The 19793-nt window shown below is 40.2% G+C and overlaps 1 protein-coding gene across 3 annotated transcripts in view; it reads right to left on the bottom strand.

Moving 5' to 3' along the window:
- LOC143123050 (uncharacterized) overlaps positions 1–19138 on the bottom strand; it is a 32111-nt gene extending 12973 nt beyond the window's left edge. For 2 of the 3 annotated variants that reach the window (XM_076284161.1, XM_076284162.1), the window contains exons 1-6: positions 19048–19138; positions 18209–18321; positions 13587–13706; positions 12787–12929; positions 12462–12546; positions 11582–12229 (exon numbers count right to left, since the gene is read on the bottom strand). In XM_076284161.1, the coding sequence (XP_076140276.1) occupies positions 12044–12229; positions 12462–12546; positions 12787–12929; positions 13587–13706; positions 18209–18321; positions 19048–19117 (717 nt within the window). In that variant the 5' untranslated portion in view covers positions 19118–19138 and the 3' untranslated portion in view covers positions 11582–12043. The remainder of the gene's footprint in view (positions 1–11581; positions 12230–12461; positions 12547–12786; positions 12930–13586; positions 13707–18208; positions 18322–19047) is intronic. The other variant, XR_012986784.1, reaches the window with a different exon arrangement.
- Between the last annotated feature and the right edge of the window lie 655 nt (positions 19139–19793).

The following is a 19793-nucleotide window of genomic DNA, read 5'->3' on the forward strand; positions in this document are numbered from 1 at the left end:
CGACTTCCCTATTTGCATTTAAAATCACTTTAAGATGTCCTGGTCTGTTGGCTAAAACATACTTGTTTGCCAATAACAAATGATGCGGTAACACTTTCTATGAAGGTCACTGTTATAATGAGTTATGCATACATAACACCTTTTAATGTGATCATAAGTAATTATAATAATAATTAAAATAGTTCACAAGCAAGCATGAGACTCTTTAGCAATCCTCATAATGCATTCTGAACTGTTGTTTTAATGCATTATATGGACCAAAAATCTAATTTTGTATAATGCATTATCCTCCGACCCTGCCTACTCATAACCAAACATTGTGGGCACTGTACTGATGCATTAGAACAACTTTTGCTTAGGGATTTCATGCATGAATGTATGCATAACTGACATAAAGGATATACCATACCGGTAATTGAGTATATCCTTGATAACCTTGATGTTCCCATGGACTAGCAACTGCTCTTTCTCTATGTCTGTTTTGTAGCCCCATGGGAATTTAGGGTATTTCCTAAAACCACTCTTTTTATTTTGGTTATTTTCTTGTAAAATGTACATTTCATGTTGTTAAGAATGTGTTAAAAAATGTTTACATGTATTAAAAATTACGTTGGTTAAAATTCACTTTCCTGGAAGAAAGATCCAATCAGGAGTCGGGGTGAGAGGTTGCGAAGAAGCAGGAAGATGTACGTTGGGGGAACGACATGAAAAAAATAATCCATTTCATAAACTAGACATATCAAAAATATAAAAAACATGATTGGGTGGAGGTATCTCAAAAACTAGGCCATTTGGCCCTGGACTAATAGGGTATTCTATTTGTCCATTCTATTGGCTCCATTCTATTTTGAAGACTTGTGCTGGCCACATAAGTCTAATTTAAGGCTCTCACAAATAAATAGTATGGCTATATTGTATATATTGTACATTTCCTGAATCACCAGAGTGCCTTGAGTATTGAAGTTGTTGAGTTTTGTGTCCCTGGTGTTCTTTCAAGCCACAGGGATAATAGAAAGCATACAGTTTAGGTGGAAATTGTGAGAAAATGTGTGTTATTTCTGGTTTAAAGAAGTCATGTGACGTCTGTGTTTGTCAGACAGATTCAGCACTGGGCTTAAATGAAAGCCTAAAAGGTCCCCTTTCCAATGATACCAAACACCATATTATAGAATATTGACAATATCCCTACCATGAGCACAAACAAGATACACCAGATTTTAAAAACGGAATTGATCTTAGGGGTAGTAACTTCATGAGCTGAACAAAGTGATTTCGCTACCACCCCTGCACTGCTATTGTGATTTTTTTTAGTACTAGGGGTGTATACCTTGCCAAAAAACAATGATAGCATTTGTCCCCCCAGATGATACCGATGGCCCAAATTTGGGGCCCTGGCCCATGGACTAGAGCAGTGGTTCTCAAACTTTTTCTTTCATTCCCCACTTTGATCAAGGGGGCATTCTCGAGCCCCACCTGTCCCTCATCACTCTAAGAGGTAGGTCAAGCTTAAAATTGTCAAATTTATTGAAATAATGACAAGTTCTAAATATATCCTCTTCAACAGAGTTAAAATCAGCTGGTGCTGCAGATATAATAATAAATAAATAGGCCTACATAACACACATATTTCTGTTTTCCAGCAAGATATTAGGAAGCATAAGCCATTTTACAGCATTGTACAATATATTCAATGAAATACCAACATGCTGAATTAAATGGATCCATAATCCAGTCATACTGAGCACTGCTGGTTGGGAAATATTTTTGAAATAAACTTTGCAGGGATGTGATGTAGGCCTACTGTTTAATACATGGGATCACAAGAGTGCCTCCCAATCAGAAGTTTCAGCGATTTCGCTCAGAAATCTCAAAGGCATAATACTATCGCTATCGAGGCGCCTGTCCCATACTCAAGTGTTCTCAAGTAATCTTATTTGCTAGGTGAGGTAGGTGCTTGTCTTTGCCTTGTAACTGGACATTTAGAACATCAGTAGTTTAATTCAAAGTCATATTGATGCATGATATTTCATTTGTTATTGATTACCCTGGTAATATAGCTATTTAAAAGGCTAAAGACAGAAGACATTTATATAAATAGTGATGTTACAGAAGACATTTGAACACATTTAGAGTTGCTTTAATTTAGCTTTATACTAGCCTTATACTTTATTGACTTTTGCATAAGGGGTAGAGGTTAATGGGAGCTAATTTGCTATAGCCTATATATTGCTATGCTTACAGGTAATAATTAGTGAATTACATTAGTGCATTAATTAACATTAGAGAGAGAGAGATCTCTCGCTATCAGAAGAATTCGGTGTTGGTTCAGTGTCCATAGAACCAACAAGCCTCCTGAGATGATAGATTGATGGATGGATTAATAGATAGATAGATAGATAGATAGATAGATAGATAGATACTTTATTCATCCCATGGGAAATTTAGGATCTTCAATCATGGCCTACTGATGGCATTTGGTCAAATTAGGACAGGCTTTGGGACATGGTCTTTAGGGGAAATGATCTCATGGGAAACTACCCTAATGTGCCTTGTTTCATGAGACACTACATGAATGAAATCACTTGCCATCCCCTGGATAAGATACTGTAGAGCTCAAGCTTTCACACAATGAATACGATGAGGTAGGTATCAGCACACCTGTGAATACACCTCCCCAGTGTCACTGTCAATGGCCCATCCTGTTGAAGACAAAGGCCCTGGAATATCGCTGCAGCTATATAACCCCCAACAATCAAGCTTGGTTTTTGTTTTCCCCCTCGACGGTGGAGTAGACAGACACCTTGTGTGTCTTTCCATTTGAAAAAAAAAAAAAACAAGAGGTCCTTCCATTCTCCAGGCAACAGATCAAAGAACAACAAAGAGAGCAACAGTGCCCCATAGTGGTATCAGGCCTGAACTGATACCATAAATTGTTAAGAGACTCAACAGCCATCTGCAAAGACAGACACAGGGGTGTTCGACTCGTTGGTGATAGTGAATAAGACCCTGGGTTCAAATTACTCCAGAATAACACTTTAACCCTTATTAGCCTCCTAGCTCCTGAATCTGCCAACTGGTTGCTTTAGAAATGTTAAAGAGGACTAATTTATCACAAAGCTGCATTATATAGGATTAGGCCGGCAAACAAATCCTAACACAGGTGCTTGGAGATGACATCACACAGAGATGACTTCCCATTGGTGGCAAGTTACTGCAGCCATATTTTATATGTAGAACAATATAGGCTGCGCTGATAGATCTGTGGCCATATGTTACAATATTGTGGTGTGTAGGAAATGTTCAGTATCCTCACCTTTACTGATAAGCTACTGTTATTATGAATGTGTAACTCATGCTTATTACTTTGACAGGCGCTTTGATGTGCTAACTGTCGCCTAGGTGGTGTTTATAAATAAGTGTCTTTTTTAACTTGAGTACCTGCCTCCCAATATCTTTGCACGGCTACATGACTGAGCCTTATCGTATCGTCACCTTACAATAACTAACTTTTAGAGATAGTTCCCTCTGAAAAATATGCATTATCTCGGAATCTATTGTTCTTTCTGAACTATTATTATTATAAACCAAAATGACATGATACTGTAGACATGATACTGTATTCATTGTTATTAATTAGTGTAAGGATTAATTTAACAGGGGGATGAAAACATTTTTAAGACACTGCATATCAGTGGGACTCATCCAAATGGGTCGAAGGGACAGTGCCCCACCAAAAGATTTATTCACTTAATAGATGTTAAAAATAAATGTCAATCATGTTTTATTTGTTAATGTACAGTAGGTCCATTCTGGCTCAAGAACCACTATCAGTTGCCCCCGTAAAGGTCTGATCCTAGAACTGGCCCTGCAGTGCATGGGTGCTGTCAGAGCCTGAAGAGCACACATTCACTGCAATTTTTGGCAGAAACCAATATCTTGGAGAAGGGGGTGTATGATTTTGAGATAGTTATTGCTATTATGTCATATATCCTATGTTTGAAATAATTATATGTTAAAATAATCAAAAAGACACATTACAAAGATGGCGGTATACAATAAATAAAAGAGAATTTTTAAAATATGTGTGGGAACATGCCCAGTTAACTTCAATGGCACTACGCCTTATAGGGCTATAACATTTCATCTCACCAAGATTTATATTCTGATGGCCCAGCCACTGATTTTGCAAATGTTACAGCTGTCAGAAATAAATATAGCAGCCACAGCAAAAATGTTGTTGTCAAAGCTGCCATGTTTAGATGTGTGTCTGAATAAGTAACTTGATCAGACACACTCCATATTACCTTGTATGGGACAGGGTCTTAGTGATAGTTACAATTTGGCTAGGAGCTGCTGGCAGCCAACGTAACCTCAAAGCGGGACAACTTTACGATCCAAGGGGTAAGAAAATGTCTTTTGAAATATCTTATTGAATTATTTATATACTTGCATGCACACTGGTGAAATAATTTGGCAGAATCTGTGGGACATTTCAATAAGTACTTGTGTAAAGGTTGCTACACGATTTATCTAATCCAGTAACTTTGAGATCTCAGTAGCCATATGCTTGCAGATTAATAAATGATTAACAAACTGGCTCAGAGAGCTACTAGGAGACAATTGTCAGTAGGCCTAATAACTTCCAACAGATGATCTTTTGAAGTGTGTGTGAGTTAAGTCAAAAAAGGAGAGTAACAAAGGCACTTTGTTGGAAAAATATATGAAAAAACCTTCAATTAAACATGGCAACGTGTTTTTTTAATAGTTGGCATGTTTAAATAAAGACTGTTTCATACATTTTTGCAGTGATGGGCAGTAGCTTCACTACTTGTAGCGAAGCTACTAGCTATACATTTCTCAGTAGCTTGGTGGTAGCGTAGCTATTTTCTGAAGCAGATAGCTTTTCAATAGCTTAGCTGTTTTTTTGACCATGTAGAGTGCAGTAGCTTTTACAGAAGCTAAATTTTTCAGAGCACTTGTGGAGCTCACAGTAGAGCTTCCTTCTGGCCGCCCATACATGTAGGCTATATTATGTATAAACTTGAAAGACAAACTGATTTTCCATGCCAGAGATGAAGCAACGCAATTGTGCTTGCAAAGATGTTGGTAGTCTACTTTGTGGCTTTGTTGAGCAAAGTCTATAAAATAGAATGTCAAATTTGTTTGTATTAGTTTTAACTTGCACATGGTAAAGATAAACTGAATGGGTAATTGTACTTTTAAATGTAGCACCCACATTTCAGCCAAGTGGAATGAAACTGGGATAATCAAGAGGTGAAGCTTTTACAAGTGAAAATCCACCCACCAATGAAGATGCAAACATGCAGGCACAGCTACATAGTGCATCCCTTTGCTACTGTACTTTGAATATAGTGTTAGGCTTAAGAACATGAGTTACATTAAAAAGTTACCTTGCAGTTTATCCTGCAAACTTAAGAAATGGGCAAATCTAAATTGGGCCACACATGTACACTTTCTCAGTAGGCCCTACCTTCCTTTTGCTATTACGTGGAGTAAAATGGCCAAATCTAAATTGGGCCACACACGGGGGCAGCCGTGGCCTACTGGTTAGCGCTTCGGACTTGTAACCGGAGGGTTGCCAGTTCGAACCCCGACCATTAGGCACGGCTGAAGTGCCCTTGAGCAAGGCACTGGGATTAGTGTGTGCTTCACCTCACTGTGTGTTCACTGTGTGCTGAGTGTGTTTCACTAATTCACGGATTGGGATAAATGCAGAGACCAAATTTCCCTCACGGGATCAAAAGAGTATACTTAGGGCCCGTCCCAATACCTCCCCTACCCCTAGATTTTTGCCCTAACCCTCGTTTTTGCGCATGCACGTGTAGGGCTAAGGGGTCCCATTACTTTAGGGAGCAAGGGGAAGTGCTATTTTCCCCTTAAAATCAACCCTCAAAATATAGCCAGGACCGATGCAGGCTTAAAACGAAGTGGGAGATGAAATTACCCAGGATACCGTGCGAGCTCAGCGAGCCGGCCAAATTTTGTATATATGTTCGCAAATAAGCATATTAAAATTTCAAAATATGTTGGAATATGTTAGTTTGATGCACATCTGATGGACTGTTGAGTTTTGAATACTAATGTTAGAAAATATCTCACGAAGCTATCTGACGATGTTCATGATATCTGCTGAGTGCTTTGAGAGAGTCTGCCCATCAAATAATGTTATATATCTGATCTGGGTAGATTCGTCAATATTTAAGGTGTGTGTTCTGGCGTTCATATGAACACAAATATCTTTGTTGATTAACCAGACGTAGATAAACCAGCACAGCCCACACAACAATGACCGCTGGAACGGGTATGTTCCTGAATGAAAATAGTAGCAGGCTACTACCGGTAGACACGTCGGCGCTGCGCATGACGTAGGTGAGCACGTTCGCTACGCTAATTTGCTTATAGTGGTGTCCCAATTCATAGGGAAAGATCTTTTACTTTCAGTACTTGAGTAGTAGATTTTAAAATAAACTACTTGCAATACTTAAGTACAAAACATATTTAATACTTTAGTACTTCCACTTAAGTGTGGTGCTTAAAGAGCACTTCAACTTCTACTCAAGTAGTTTTTTTGATAGAGCACTTGTCTCTAGTACTTTATACATGTCTGCTTTTGGGGCATGTTTCAACCGACACAGGGGGAAAAATGCCTCTGCACTCAATTGGATAGACCTAACCCAGGGGTGTCCAAACATTTTGACTCAAGAGCCGCCACATTGGGTTTTGAAAATTGGCCGGCGGGCCACACAACAAAAAAATAATGTGTAATATACTGTATATATATAATGTTTTGTATCATTTAAATGACAAAGTAATTTTGTTGTAGGAAATACATTTCTTAAGAAATACTGTTCATTTGATGTTGTTTAATTCATTTATAAATGGTGCACTGTCACTTTAAGACTCTTTTGCCAGCTCCACTAGCCTATGGCTCACAGTTTATAAATGGTCAGTAGTGGGAACTACTGTTGCCATCGCAATTTCCTTTTAAAAGTTTCTCATAAAAAGTAGATATCAATTATTAACAATTACAAGCCAGCTGGAACCTGTCACACTCTCTCCCTCTCGTGCACGCTCAAATGCGTTCCCAATTAAATGGAGTAGCATAACGTAGTTAGATCTGCTGCAATGGAGATACTATGTATCTCGATGTAACAAGCTGTTTTGACATGGTAACGCTATCTAAGAAGAGTGTAAAGCAGTTTGCAGTGGCCTAAAGTTAATCACAATGTCGTCTATGCTGGAGAAAAATAGCAAGCGGCCTATGATAACCTAATTAATTAAATGCAGGGAAGGCTGGACTAAAGTGCGTGCCGGGCCGCAGTTGGCCTGCGGGCCATAGTTTGGACACCCCTGACCTAACCAGTCAGACCAACGAAATAGCCTACCGTGAATCCTGAACCAAAATATTATTTTTCTCACTGTTTAGTTTCATTTAGTTTTCAATCATTTTTTAAAGTCAATAAGTCAAATCTTTTAGCCTACAAAAGATGTGACAGTGACATCTAAATGTAGGTTAAAGCTTCTCTAGCGACAACAACTTTTTTGTGTAAAAATCAACCGACCTGTTAGACTAGGCATTGTTGCTACAATTTGATTGGTTCGAACTGCTCTCATTCAGGCATAGTTGCTTCTCAATGGAACAGGTCCAGACTGAACTTCCCGACCTCAAAATTTGTGGGCGGGATTAAGTTGGGGCTGGCTTTCCAAGCTAGATCAAGCCTAAAAGAAATGTTTTGATAGTATTTATAAATGAGGTCAAGCATTGGTCTGAAACTAAGCACCAGGTCTGCTGAGCTCTCTGGTGTCTACTTGGAAATGTCCCTTGCACATGTTCTGTAGTTTGAGATTAGTAAGCATTTTCCAAACGGGACCACAAAATATCCCAAGAGTGGTCTGAAGATAGCTTAGCAAACATAAAGTGGAGGCATAGACCCCGTTCACACTGCAAGTCTTAATGCTCAATTCAGATATTTTGCTTAGATTTTTTTCACATTGAGTCTGTCTCAATTGGTGTACTTACGTGAGTACACTTTCGTGTAGTACCCTATGTGCACTGTGTGCTTACTGGCGGAGTGCGCAAATTTTAACAGAATAGTATTGTCTCATATCAAGCACTAACTCCGTGCAGTTTAAAGAAATGACGATCGCAAGATTTTAATATAACTTTATTGCCGTCCTCAATTCGACAGTGACATGGTCATACTGTGTCAAAAACATGAACCATTGATGTTATAACTTGCTTGTACCTCTGTAAAGTCTGTTTTCCACTGCTGCTGCTTCAGCTTTCTCAACCTCGATTACCACGAGTTTGAAAACGTTCCCTCCCCTTCCGCTATTTGGCCAAGATGGCGTCCGTTAAGGGCGAAAAGTGTCCAGCGTTGCACACTCAGCTTTTTGACCGTTATGAGTGCACCATCCGGGAACTTGCAGCGCCCTTTGTGTCGTTGGAATTTTCAGTGTGAACACCCTCATGCACTCAAATTATTGTCAAGGTATTGTAAGTGCAGAAGTACGCGATTTGAGACAGTCATTAACTTTTAAAATGTGGCCTATCAGATTCCAGTGTGAACTGTTCGCGGTTTCAAACTGACCCGCATGCGCAAAAGAACAAAGTAACTCCCACGGCGCATAATTGTGACAAATGTCGATGGAGATTGACGTAAAAGTCACATCAAATCTGCCTTGGTTGTTCAAACTGCAGCTGCAGTGAAAAAAATCAGACCTGGGTCTGATTCAGGACCACATATGGAAGTGGTCTAAATCTGATTTGAAAAAATCAGATCTGGGCAAGATTTGAGTGTTCACACTACTTCTGAAGAAGTCTGACCTGGTCACTTCATTTCTTACTTCCAGTAACTATATGCATGTGACAATAAACTTCCTTGTATCCTTGTACCTGGTCACTTGGAAAATCAGATTTGGGCCACTTTTGCTTGCAGTGTGAACAGGGTCACATATGCAGACAACAACTAAGCCCACATCATGTCTATTGGATCCAATACCTACTAGTCTGTTTAAAGAACTGTTGCCTGTTTTACTTAGCTCCTGTCTCCACATTGTTAATGAATCATTTGCATTAGGCTCTGTAGGCCTACCATCTGCTTTTAAAACCGTAATTATCAAACCACATAGGCCTACTCAGAAAAATCTAACTTGGACCCACAAGTTCTCGTTATGACCCTCTCTGTCTCTGGCTGTCTGTGTACCGCAGAGCCTTGGCATTCAATCAGCTAACCAATATTTTTACCCCTTCCCAAACGTTCTCCAACGGAAAGTTCGCAGATGGATATGCGGAGCAAATACGAAGCAATCCATCTGGCGGAGTCAGGTTAAGCCCTCCTTACACTGACTTGGAAAAAGATTTGGAAAAGATTTTTGAAAGACTACAGTCTCAGACCCTCTCACATCTAAAGACAAGTAGTAGAGTTGTAAGTCACAGACTATGATTTTGCAATGACTAGGGATCTTGTAGGGTCACTATTTACAAGACTGCAACTAGATTCCTTTAAACTAGATGTACCGCAGAGCGGTACAAAATATGACCGCCGCCCAGTCCAGCACATGTTTTCCACAAAAATAAGTCACGCTGAAAGGCATATATGATTCTAACTGTCTCACTGAATTGCATTATGCACACTCAATTCTCACTGGTATCTGCTAGACAACAAGTACCAAAACATGATTAGTTCATAGATTTCATATGTAATATACATTTTATACAACCCCACCCCCATCTTGCCTGCTCATAATTCTGAGAAATTCTTGAATTGTGTGCATGTGTGCGTGTACATGTTTATGTTTATGTGTGTGTGGGTGGGTGTGTGTGCGTGCATGTGTGTGTTTGCCTGTTTATGTGCCTGTGTGTGTGCATGCGTATATATGTCTACTGTGTGAGTATGTGTCATACGTAGGATTACTGTGAATGTATGTGTGTGCGTGTGTATCTGTTTATGCACATGTGTGCATATGGAATGGGTTTACATGACCCCTGGAGGCAAACATACGCAAAAAATTGGTCATCCAAGGCCCTACGGTTCTCAAGATATTCACAGAAAACCGTGTCTGCCCTACCCTCCTTTCGGGGGGTCCAGTCCAGCGGGGGGGCTACAGATCAAAACGAAAAGCGATGGTTCCATGCTATCCATGTGGGATTACATGCCCACCAAGTTTCGTGTACCCTGGTCTTTCAGTGTCCCGGGAATCCTTGTTGGTGTACGGTCACTAAATGTACACATAAATTATTTTATTGTAAGGCCCCCCATGAACGAAAGTCCACGAAACTTGGCATGCATTCGGAGGGTGTCATAATGATCCTACACTTTCAATTTCGTGCAGTTTTGACCATGTCAGCCAGAGATATTGTGATGAAAACACCTAATGTTTTGCTTTTTAATTTTTAACTAGGTGGCGCTACACAATAAGTGGTAATGGGATAGGTTGACATGCCCCCTTAAGACCAACATACAAAAAAAAGGTGGACCTCCTAGGCCAGCGGTTCCCAAACTTTTCCCGCGTACCCCCACCATCCGACACATAAACACATGAAAACGTAACGCATTCAATACCCCCCCCCCCCCCGCGTTGACAATATTTGTCCGTTTCCCGGTTTTAGGTGCGTGCATTTGGTCAGTTAAAAAGTTACATCCACATACAATAGCTATCTTATAATAGGCCTACAACAACGCCTGACAAGGATGTATTAGTTTGGACAACATATAGCCTAGAAAGGCTAAACTTAGGCTACCTTTAGTTTGTTAAATGTAAAGCCTATGTTACCTTTCTTGCCCATCTGAAATAACTCCTAGCTTTGCTCCTTCCCTCCTTTCTGTTTTTGTTGTTTTCAAAAACCTGTTATATCCGCGAAACTTTCCCCCCACGGACCACGGACCATCCAACGCATTCAAAAGTAACACATTCTATTAGCTATTCCAGGCGTCATGTTTAATAAGCTGCCCTTTTTTTGATGAACACATACAGAGTTTATAAATGATATCCTTTAATTTCATGTTTCCATATCATTATGACCTGATTCGAAATTGTGTATTTATTCATGAATTAATCACAAAAGATTTAAAATTTTAATTTTACACCTGTCCGCCATAGCCCTTTTCATCTCGCGTACCCCCTAGAAGCAGCTCGCGTACCACAGTTTGGGAATCCCTGTCCTAGGCCCTACGGTTCTTGAAATATTCACAGAAAACTGTCTCCGGCCACCTACAGGACAGTTGGTGTATAGTAACATAAATGCACATGTGTGTGTGTGTGGTTGTGTGTGTGTGAGAGAGAAAAAGTGTGTGAGAGAGAGAGAATGTGTGTGTGTGTGTGTGAGAGAGAGACAGAGCGAGACAGAAAAAGAGATTGAGAGAAAGAATGTATGTGAGAGACAGAGAAAGATAGAGAGAGAATGAGAGTGTGAGGGTGAGAGAGAGAGAGAGAAGAAGAAGATCAAGTGATAGAGAGAGAGTATGAATGTAAGTGTGAGTTTTGTGTTTCTGCCCCAGTCTGACCCATGCAAATGGCAAGACTGACAGAAAGATTTGAGGGGCACTGAGGCACATACCATGCCTGGACACAGGAGTCGGGGGAACTCTTGGAGGGCCTCGGCAATTGATTTTCCAGTGTTCTTCCGGAACCACTCTGCACGGTAAACAACAGTCGCCTCCATATAGTTTGACAACTGATTGTTTGGTGCAGAGTTATGCCTTAGCCATTCGATCATCTCCTCCACTCTCTCCTGGGGTATAGGTGAGGCTGCAATGTCCATATGAAAGAGATATAAAAATGAAATCATATTAAATGGGGAAAAAAGAGCCCAGCACATTTTTTTAAATATATTTTTTGCCTTTAATCAGATAGGATAGAGAATAATAGGAAGCAAGTTGGAGAGTGGAGAAGTTAGGAGCTGTGTCGCTGGAGTGGTAAGCTGGTGCCCTAACCGCTAGGCCAACTAGGGCCCCCACCACATTTTTAAGAAGAAAATTACATTTAAAGTATTGCAGTACACAATGGTAGACAGAGGTGGCTACACTATACATTTTGTAAGGTTAATCTCATTGTAGTACAATAGTCTACCAGCAACACAGTTAAGTCGAACATTAGTGTGTGTATGTGTGCATGTGTGTGTTGTATGTTTCCGTATGTTGCGCAGCCTTTCCTCCAGGAAGCCAGTTGATGGCATGGCCTTCCTGCCCTTCGCAAACCATGAGTTCTTCACAAGGAAAAAATAAAACACAATTATCGTCTTAATTGTTAATGAGCTCAGCTATCACATTCCTATGAATAGGGCTGGAACAGATTACTGGTTACAATGATCATTTTTTACATCCATTTTTTAACATATAAGTCATAGGGTCCTCATTGAACTTATTTATTGGTTTAGATCTTGGATCTCAAACTTAACACTGACCCAAAATATAACAACATAAAAGTAAGGTTCTCACCCTGCCAGTGTCAGAGGAATCCCTTAGACATGGGAATGTCTGGATCAACGAATTAGCAAGGGCAATTTTTGTGTTGGTTGAGGGTCTGTTAAATAACAATAAAAAATAATGCCAGGGATGAAGCCAAACAATCATTTTCACAAGTTGCTACCATATAATTTACAAATACACTTACAATACAGGTACAGTACATGTACAACACAAAGCAACACATTCGAAAAGGTTTGAAAAGGGCAAAGCAAATGTTCATCCACTAACAATATGAATTGCATACTAAATGTCAAGTTGAAAATGAGGTATTAAAGAACGCTATTCACATACTTACGTTTCAATAAATGTCTCAATTAAGTGAGAAACTAAAATTCTCACTAGGCATCTTCTCTCCTTAGTGAGCAATTGACCAGTATGGCCTAAGTTGGTGAGAATTGCCCTGCCATCTGAGGTGGCTGCCATTATCGGTCTAATATCCTTGAAAATAGAGAATTCACAAAAAATACATTACATTTATACATTTTCTTAAAGGAGAATTCCGGTGTGATTTTGACCTAAAGTGTTTTGAAACATGATACCGAGTGTGAACGTATGTCTCATAGCCCATCTCGGCTTGTCCCCTGCACTCGAAATCTGGCGCTAGTTAGCCGATGCTACCAACAAGGCGGTCAATGGTGGTGCCTCGGGCATCGGCATAGCCATGCAAATAAATCACTTTTTTTTTAGATTTCGGAGTGCAGGGGACAAGCTGAGATGGGCTATGAGACATACGTTCACACTCGGTATCATGTTTCAAAACACTTTAGGTCAAAATCACACCGGAATTCTCCTTTAAGGCAAATAATAGTCTTTTTTAACAAAAGTTAACAAAAGTTAGTCAGTCCATATACCACCTAAAAGAGATTTTCAATTTACTTTTAAAACCAGCAGGTGCATGGTTGTGGATAGACAGGAGTGGGGATTTTCTGGTCAGAGAGGTCAGTGGGGCATGGTTGTGTGGGGCCTTGTATGCCAGGAGCATTTTAACAATAGGCCACTGGAAGCCAGTGTGGTTGCAAAGGTTTTATATGGCTAGTAAATTTGGAACTTGTTATACAGTATAACCGGCAATCAAGATGTTAAAATGGGACTTACAAACACAGGAATGACTTCAAAAACAAGTCGAAGGGAATTCACAGTTTCCTCATTGACTGCAGAATTGTGTGGGTCTTCTGTCAGTGGTGCACGGGCTGCTGTTAGCACAGCACTATTAGTCTGGAAAGATGATAAAGAGGTAAACATCAATGACAACATTCATTTGCTGATGATAAATCCTGGTGATATGGTAGACTTCTACTTGTGTACCCCTCTTTACCTCTACTTACCTGTACATGATGTGTTGTTTTGTAAATTTGTACCAAGGAGTGTGGAGGAGGAGGAGGATAATTTGAAATCCAGAACAAAACAAAAAATAGAACCAATAGAACTATATACATCAGCAATGGCAATTTTGGCAACTTTAAAAGATTCTATAGCGGAGAGAAATGAACAGTCTGTCGTCATTCTCTCTGTACGACTTGACAGCATGCAGAGGGTGGTGATCAAGTAAATCCTCAATGTTTGTAGCTATTAAGCTTGAGGTGGGGACAACAGTGTATGCAAAGAAGTGCCTCTCAAAACCTGTTGTCTGCCATTTTTGAATTACCACCTTAATTGTGGGTGATTTTGTGGTTTCATTGAGCACCAGCAGAGTTTTAATCAACCCAAACTGTGGATCACCTTCAGAGTCACAGGAGAGGTGTACCATCATCCCTGATCTGTACTCAGTGCCCTTATGTTTTACCCATGCTGGAAGATAGGCCTCACTGAAAAGAGGGACATCTAAGGCACCCTGGATATCTTTTATGCCCTCAATGCTGGCAAGAAATGAGCTTTGCCCTGGCCCAATCTCTTGAATGTGTGACAACACCGAGTTCGACATGAAGTGGTAACATTGCATAATTTGATGCCGGAACGTTACATGGCTGATACGTTTAAAAAACCCATGTTTGGCCTCAAACCCAATACTGCCTTAATGGCCCCAACTGTTTGATGGCCATGGGGTAGTGAAGCATGAAGTGATGCTTTGGCCTCAAGTGCAAGTCAGGGAAAAGCTCAAGGAAGAGGCTGTGGTGTTCCTCTATGATTTTCTCAAGAAACAGTATCCCTGGTGGGGTAATGGATGGTGAGAAAATGAATTCCATGCAATTGAGGAGCATCAGTAGAAGCTCCCAATGTTGATTGCCCTCTGGTATTAAGTCCCCAATTAGTAGAGGTAACAATCTGAGTAAGCACCAGGTTTGTGCTGCTGACTGCCACATGGATTTATCAACGTTTTTAAGATCATGTCTACTCAGCAGGGAAGGCTTGTTCACCCGGTCTGAAAAACCGTAATCAAAGCTGGTAAGTCTATAATTGAGCTGATCTAGACTCATAACTTTTTGATCTATCAGGGCATTCAAGATCAGCTTCATTTCATACGGTCCAACACCCTCCAAAATGTCATGCATTATATCGGGTGCAACATTGTGAGTGACATGATAAAATGACAATTGGTTCAGTACACTGTCCCTCTTGAGACCTGTCATAGATGGATTTGCCAGATCTAAGTCTCTCTGATGGGTAATGACTGTGCGTGTAAGCTCAGGTTCCAAAACAGTCTGGACTCGCTGTGTCTCTCGGTGCACTTTGCACCACCTGCACACATAGTTGCCGGAAAAGCTCTCGTTGTACCCGAGCATTAGCCTGGCCTTGGCCTGTCTACGTACTTCCGGTCGATTTTTTTCCCCCTACAGTACTCCGTCTGGAATAGGTTGATCCGCTTTCGTTTACTTCGGCAGTTGGGCTGCCGACCAACCAGCGAACAGTGGGCGTCCCTGAGAGCGATTACGTACCCAGGCATGGTGTTTCAATTACTACGTCCCCGCCCCTGAAGCAGATCGCTTGGAATACATCAGCATAGGGAGCGAAAATGACTTATAGCCTACTTATGAAATCTTTGAGCAAATGTAAGTAATACTTTAGCCTATTAACAGGAGTGTCATGAACGAAGTCACAGTGGAGTAGGATGTTATATCGTCAGCTAAACTTTAGTCATAGATTTTGTCACTTGAAATAGGCTACGAACGTACCCGAGTCAAACTGTAGTTTAGTAGGCTACATGGTCGGGTCAAAATCGCTATTTTTCAAACACTAAGGGCTATATTTTGGGGCACCAGCGCATGGCGTACAGTTCGTTTTTTCAGTCGCGCGAAGTTGAATTCGGTATTTTGCACCTTTATTTTTTAAGCATTGTGCCCAGGGGTGTGGCAATAAACAACCTAGGGCGGGCCCTGGCGCGTTGTCTAAAAATCGCTATCATACAGCACACCAGCGCACGTCCATGCAAAGCATTACAAATTGCACGATTACAATGGTAAACATAATTAGAATAAAGATATTACGAAATACTGTACATCTCATGATGAGTAGTTATTCACCATCATTTGCAAATTGGTAATGACGGTTAAAAGTGATTAGGGGAGAGGCGAGAGACACGTATGGAGCACAGCTGAAGACGCACTGTCACGAGATATAATCAACTCCTCTGCAGGATAAATGTTGTTTTATTCAGTCATTTGAGCAACATTAGGGTAAGTGTTGCTTTTTCCAGCCTATGTTTTCGATGGTAACCCATTGTCAGTCAATAGTGAAAGTAACTGCAACTAACTTGACTCCTTGGTGAAGTTAGTTTCACTTTGCCAATGAGTTCAAATAATAGACGAGTGCAAATGTGTGAAGGCTATGCTAAGTTTTAGTAAAGCATGGTTTAAGAATGACTATTCCATACGGTCTCGCAAGCAGCCTCCTTCAAATGCGCCGTTGAATGCCAAAATACCGATGCATTTATTTGACATATCGCGCGTTGCGCCGTTAAAGGGAATGACAGATGTCATTCTCATTGGTTTAAAATGATGTTACGCCCCAAACACACCCATATGACTGATTAAAAGACCTAGGAACACCTTGTTACGCCATGCGCTCCACTTTTGATAATGAAACCCCTCCCAATGTGAATTGGACATCCTACTAAATTTGAATAGACTTTTGACGAGTGACGATGCACTTTAGAATGTCATGATAGGGCCCTAAGAAGGCTCGACATAACTTGAAAATTTAATCGAAGCATCATCAGTGTCTCTACATATGAACTCGAGCATTAAGAACATTGTTCGTGTACACATAGTTTACTAAAAAGAAAGATTTCCTTGCAAAATGGCAGCGAGCAGAAAAAACAAGTGAGTTTGACTTGGGTACATTCACAAAACACTATATGATGCATTTTGGCGAGAGTTACGCAGATGAAACGTGTGATTGTTTGCTGATAAGATGCACCCGTGCTTGTTGGGGGCGTGCTGCAGAGAAACTTCTCTGTATGACGAAACGCCGGTTGTTAGTGATTGGTTCAAAGGAACGCCAATGATTTTAAACCTCAAACTGTGCCCTCCCACCCGGAAATAAATGAATGGCTATGGATCTAGGCCAGACTCTCTGCGAAGTCAGGTTTCCAGGCTACCCGAGCATAGCATTGAGTCCTAGATTATCCCCCAACATCTGAACAACTGTGAACTTCACCACACCCCTATAATGATCTGTGTTCAGCACAATTCCTTCTTGCTCTAAATGTTGGATCTCATCGACAATGGGCCGCAATACAGCATCAATACCGTACTGTTTTGAGTCATCTGATTTAGAAACTGCTAATAGAAATAGTGACCGCAAATTAGACAGTAGGCCGCTTGGCAGGCTTTTTATTGCAAAGTATATAAATCCTAATTTATGTATGCCTGTTTTTGAGCCTAATGGATTTACAGTTTCACAGTCGTCGGCATATAGTATAAGGGGGATGGAAAACTCTCTTGAGAAGAGAGGATGACTTCTACAGTACTCTCCATCATATAGATCCTGCAGGGCATCCCTTTGTTGATGCTGCCAATCAATTATAGAATTCATAATTCCAGGTATTCCAAGCAACTTTGTTAGAAGGGGCTGGAGAGGGACATGTTGGAATGTATCCTTCACAGCCACCTGTCTTACGGTACCTGATTCACCGTCTGTTCTCTGAACATATGACTGTCCCTGGAATTCCTCCTCAATCGGCTCGATAAAATGGCCTGACTGTGAAATATTGGATTTGTTTAAAATCACTTTCAAGCCCTTTAGAGGGCTGACGGCACATGACAAAGTCCTGATTGAGCGCTTCAATTTCAGGGTCCTGCCCATGGCCAAACTTGGCAAAAAGGGCCATGGTTTTGGCTTGTAATGTTTGAACAATGTCGTCAATTAATTCTGAGGTGTGGTGTACGACGTTGTTCACTGATGACAGTGTGTTAGAAGACGATTTGAGGTTTGCCAGAAACATGGCTACTCTGTCTTGCAACCCCTTACTATCAATGGTGTCTTCTCCACCCCCTTCTGCTGCATCCTGTGTTACCTCTTCAGCCTCATGATGGCTGACATACCCCATTTCAACATCATCATTTTCATTAGGGTATTCATCAGTCTGGTCATTGCCACTGTGGCTAAGGAGATGTCTCCTGTAGGACCGTATGTAGGAAAATGTCCGTCCACAGCCATTTTCACAACACTGAAAGAACTTAAATGATGCATTGACACTATGGACTGCCCTAAGGTGCCTAAAGATGCCCCCCACTCTAGCTTTACATTTAAAACAAATATAGGCCATTTTCGGTACTCACAACAAATTCTCTGAATTTTTTTTTAAACTTGAGCCTCAAGCCGACCCTAGGTACAAGGGCTGCAATCGTTGCCTCGTCTAAAAGTTGAAAACTCTCTTGATCAATAGCCTCATCTGAAAAGAAAATATAGATTTTGTATTTTTTACAAAGATAACCAACTTCATTACATAGACAGAGACAGGCTGGTAGCGGGGGTTTTCTAAGCAGGGTTCCCACTCGAAGTTAAATGTAAAATGTCATATCTTTCCCCTGAATGAATGGTACAATATACCGACCATTGATTTCAGAGCAGCTGCGTAGTGTTAAAGAATAATTTTTATGATCTTCAATTCAATTTAATGAATTGAATTGAAGATAATAAAAACTATCACTTTTATTATGATCATTATGATATCAATGATTATTATCATTTTCATTATTCTATACATACTTTTTTAGAGCGAGAGATGAATAAATGGGCATTGAATAAACAAAGTTGGGCTATTCAAGCAAGCAGTATAGCTAAGAACCAGATATATACCAGTTCTGCATGGAAATATGTGCATGAATGTATTACGTGAAAGACACTTCATACCAAAACAATCAAACATTATCAAAGTTATCATGACGTGTTGTCACAAACACTTACTCCTATTAGAAAATCAAAACCAAATCATGTAAAACCATCTCATTGACACCTGTAATAAGGATAATGTGATTTCGTAATGTAAAATGTATGTGCCCCCCCCAAAAAAAAACCCTGTATTAATCCTCCCTAAACTGTAATAATCATACTCATTTTTAATATTGACATATTCAACAATATTAATAATAGGCATATAACAATATCACATATTTACCTGCAAAAGTGTCAATTAGCTCTGGAAGTTGCCATTCAGTTATTAACTTTCCTTTTACAAACTCATCCATATTAAATTGCTATAGGGGAGAAGAAAAATATCTGTTAATGTTCAATTAATGTACAGAAGTGTATTTTGCAGTCTATCTATCTATCTATCTATCTATGTATGTATCTATCATGTGAAAATAACGAAGTTGCAGTAATCTAGTGCCATCTAGCGGCCTTTTATAATATTTCATAGTGAATTTGTCTCGTGATTTGCCTCAGAAACGTGAATGGTCACTGGTTACCTAGTAACTATTTGTAGTGAACGGCCATAGATATATACACTAGATGTCGCCTTGACTACTGCTGTTCATTGGAACGAATGCGTCAATCGAGACGCCATTTTGCTTCAGTGATCCACTCCTCTATAATGCATTAGTTTCAATCTGGGCAAAGATCTAGCGAAAATAAAATCACCATAAATCGTCAAAATCTCAAGCAATCATCTAGTTTTTTGGGTTGTTCCAACTGACAGGCATGTATTTATGGTTGAGTCTAGAGTAAACTAAGCTTAAGACGATAATAAAGATACATTTTACCCGTCTAGCCCCATAGACTCCCATTCATTCTGCACTAGCTAGCGGCGGCCCCTAGAGGAACAATGAGTAAACTGCAACCAGGTTCGATACAATGAAAGTAAACAGGCTCTTCGTAGACATGCTCTGGTTGAGGCCACATACCCCTCGTCTCGTTTACTCA

The sequence above is a fragment of the Alosa pseudoharengus genome, unplaced genomic scaffold (assembly GCF_046254945.1).
Source record: "Alosa pseudoharengus isolate Yale_2024_CS ecotype anadromous, Long Island Sound unplaced genomic scaffold, YU_APseudo_1.1 YU_APseudo_1.1_scf_14, whole genome shotgun sequence".
Classification (NCBI taxonomy): domain Eukaryota; kingdom Metazoa; phylum Chordata; class Actinopteri; order Clupeiformes; family Clupeidae; genus Alosa; species Alosa pseudoharengus.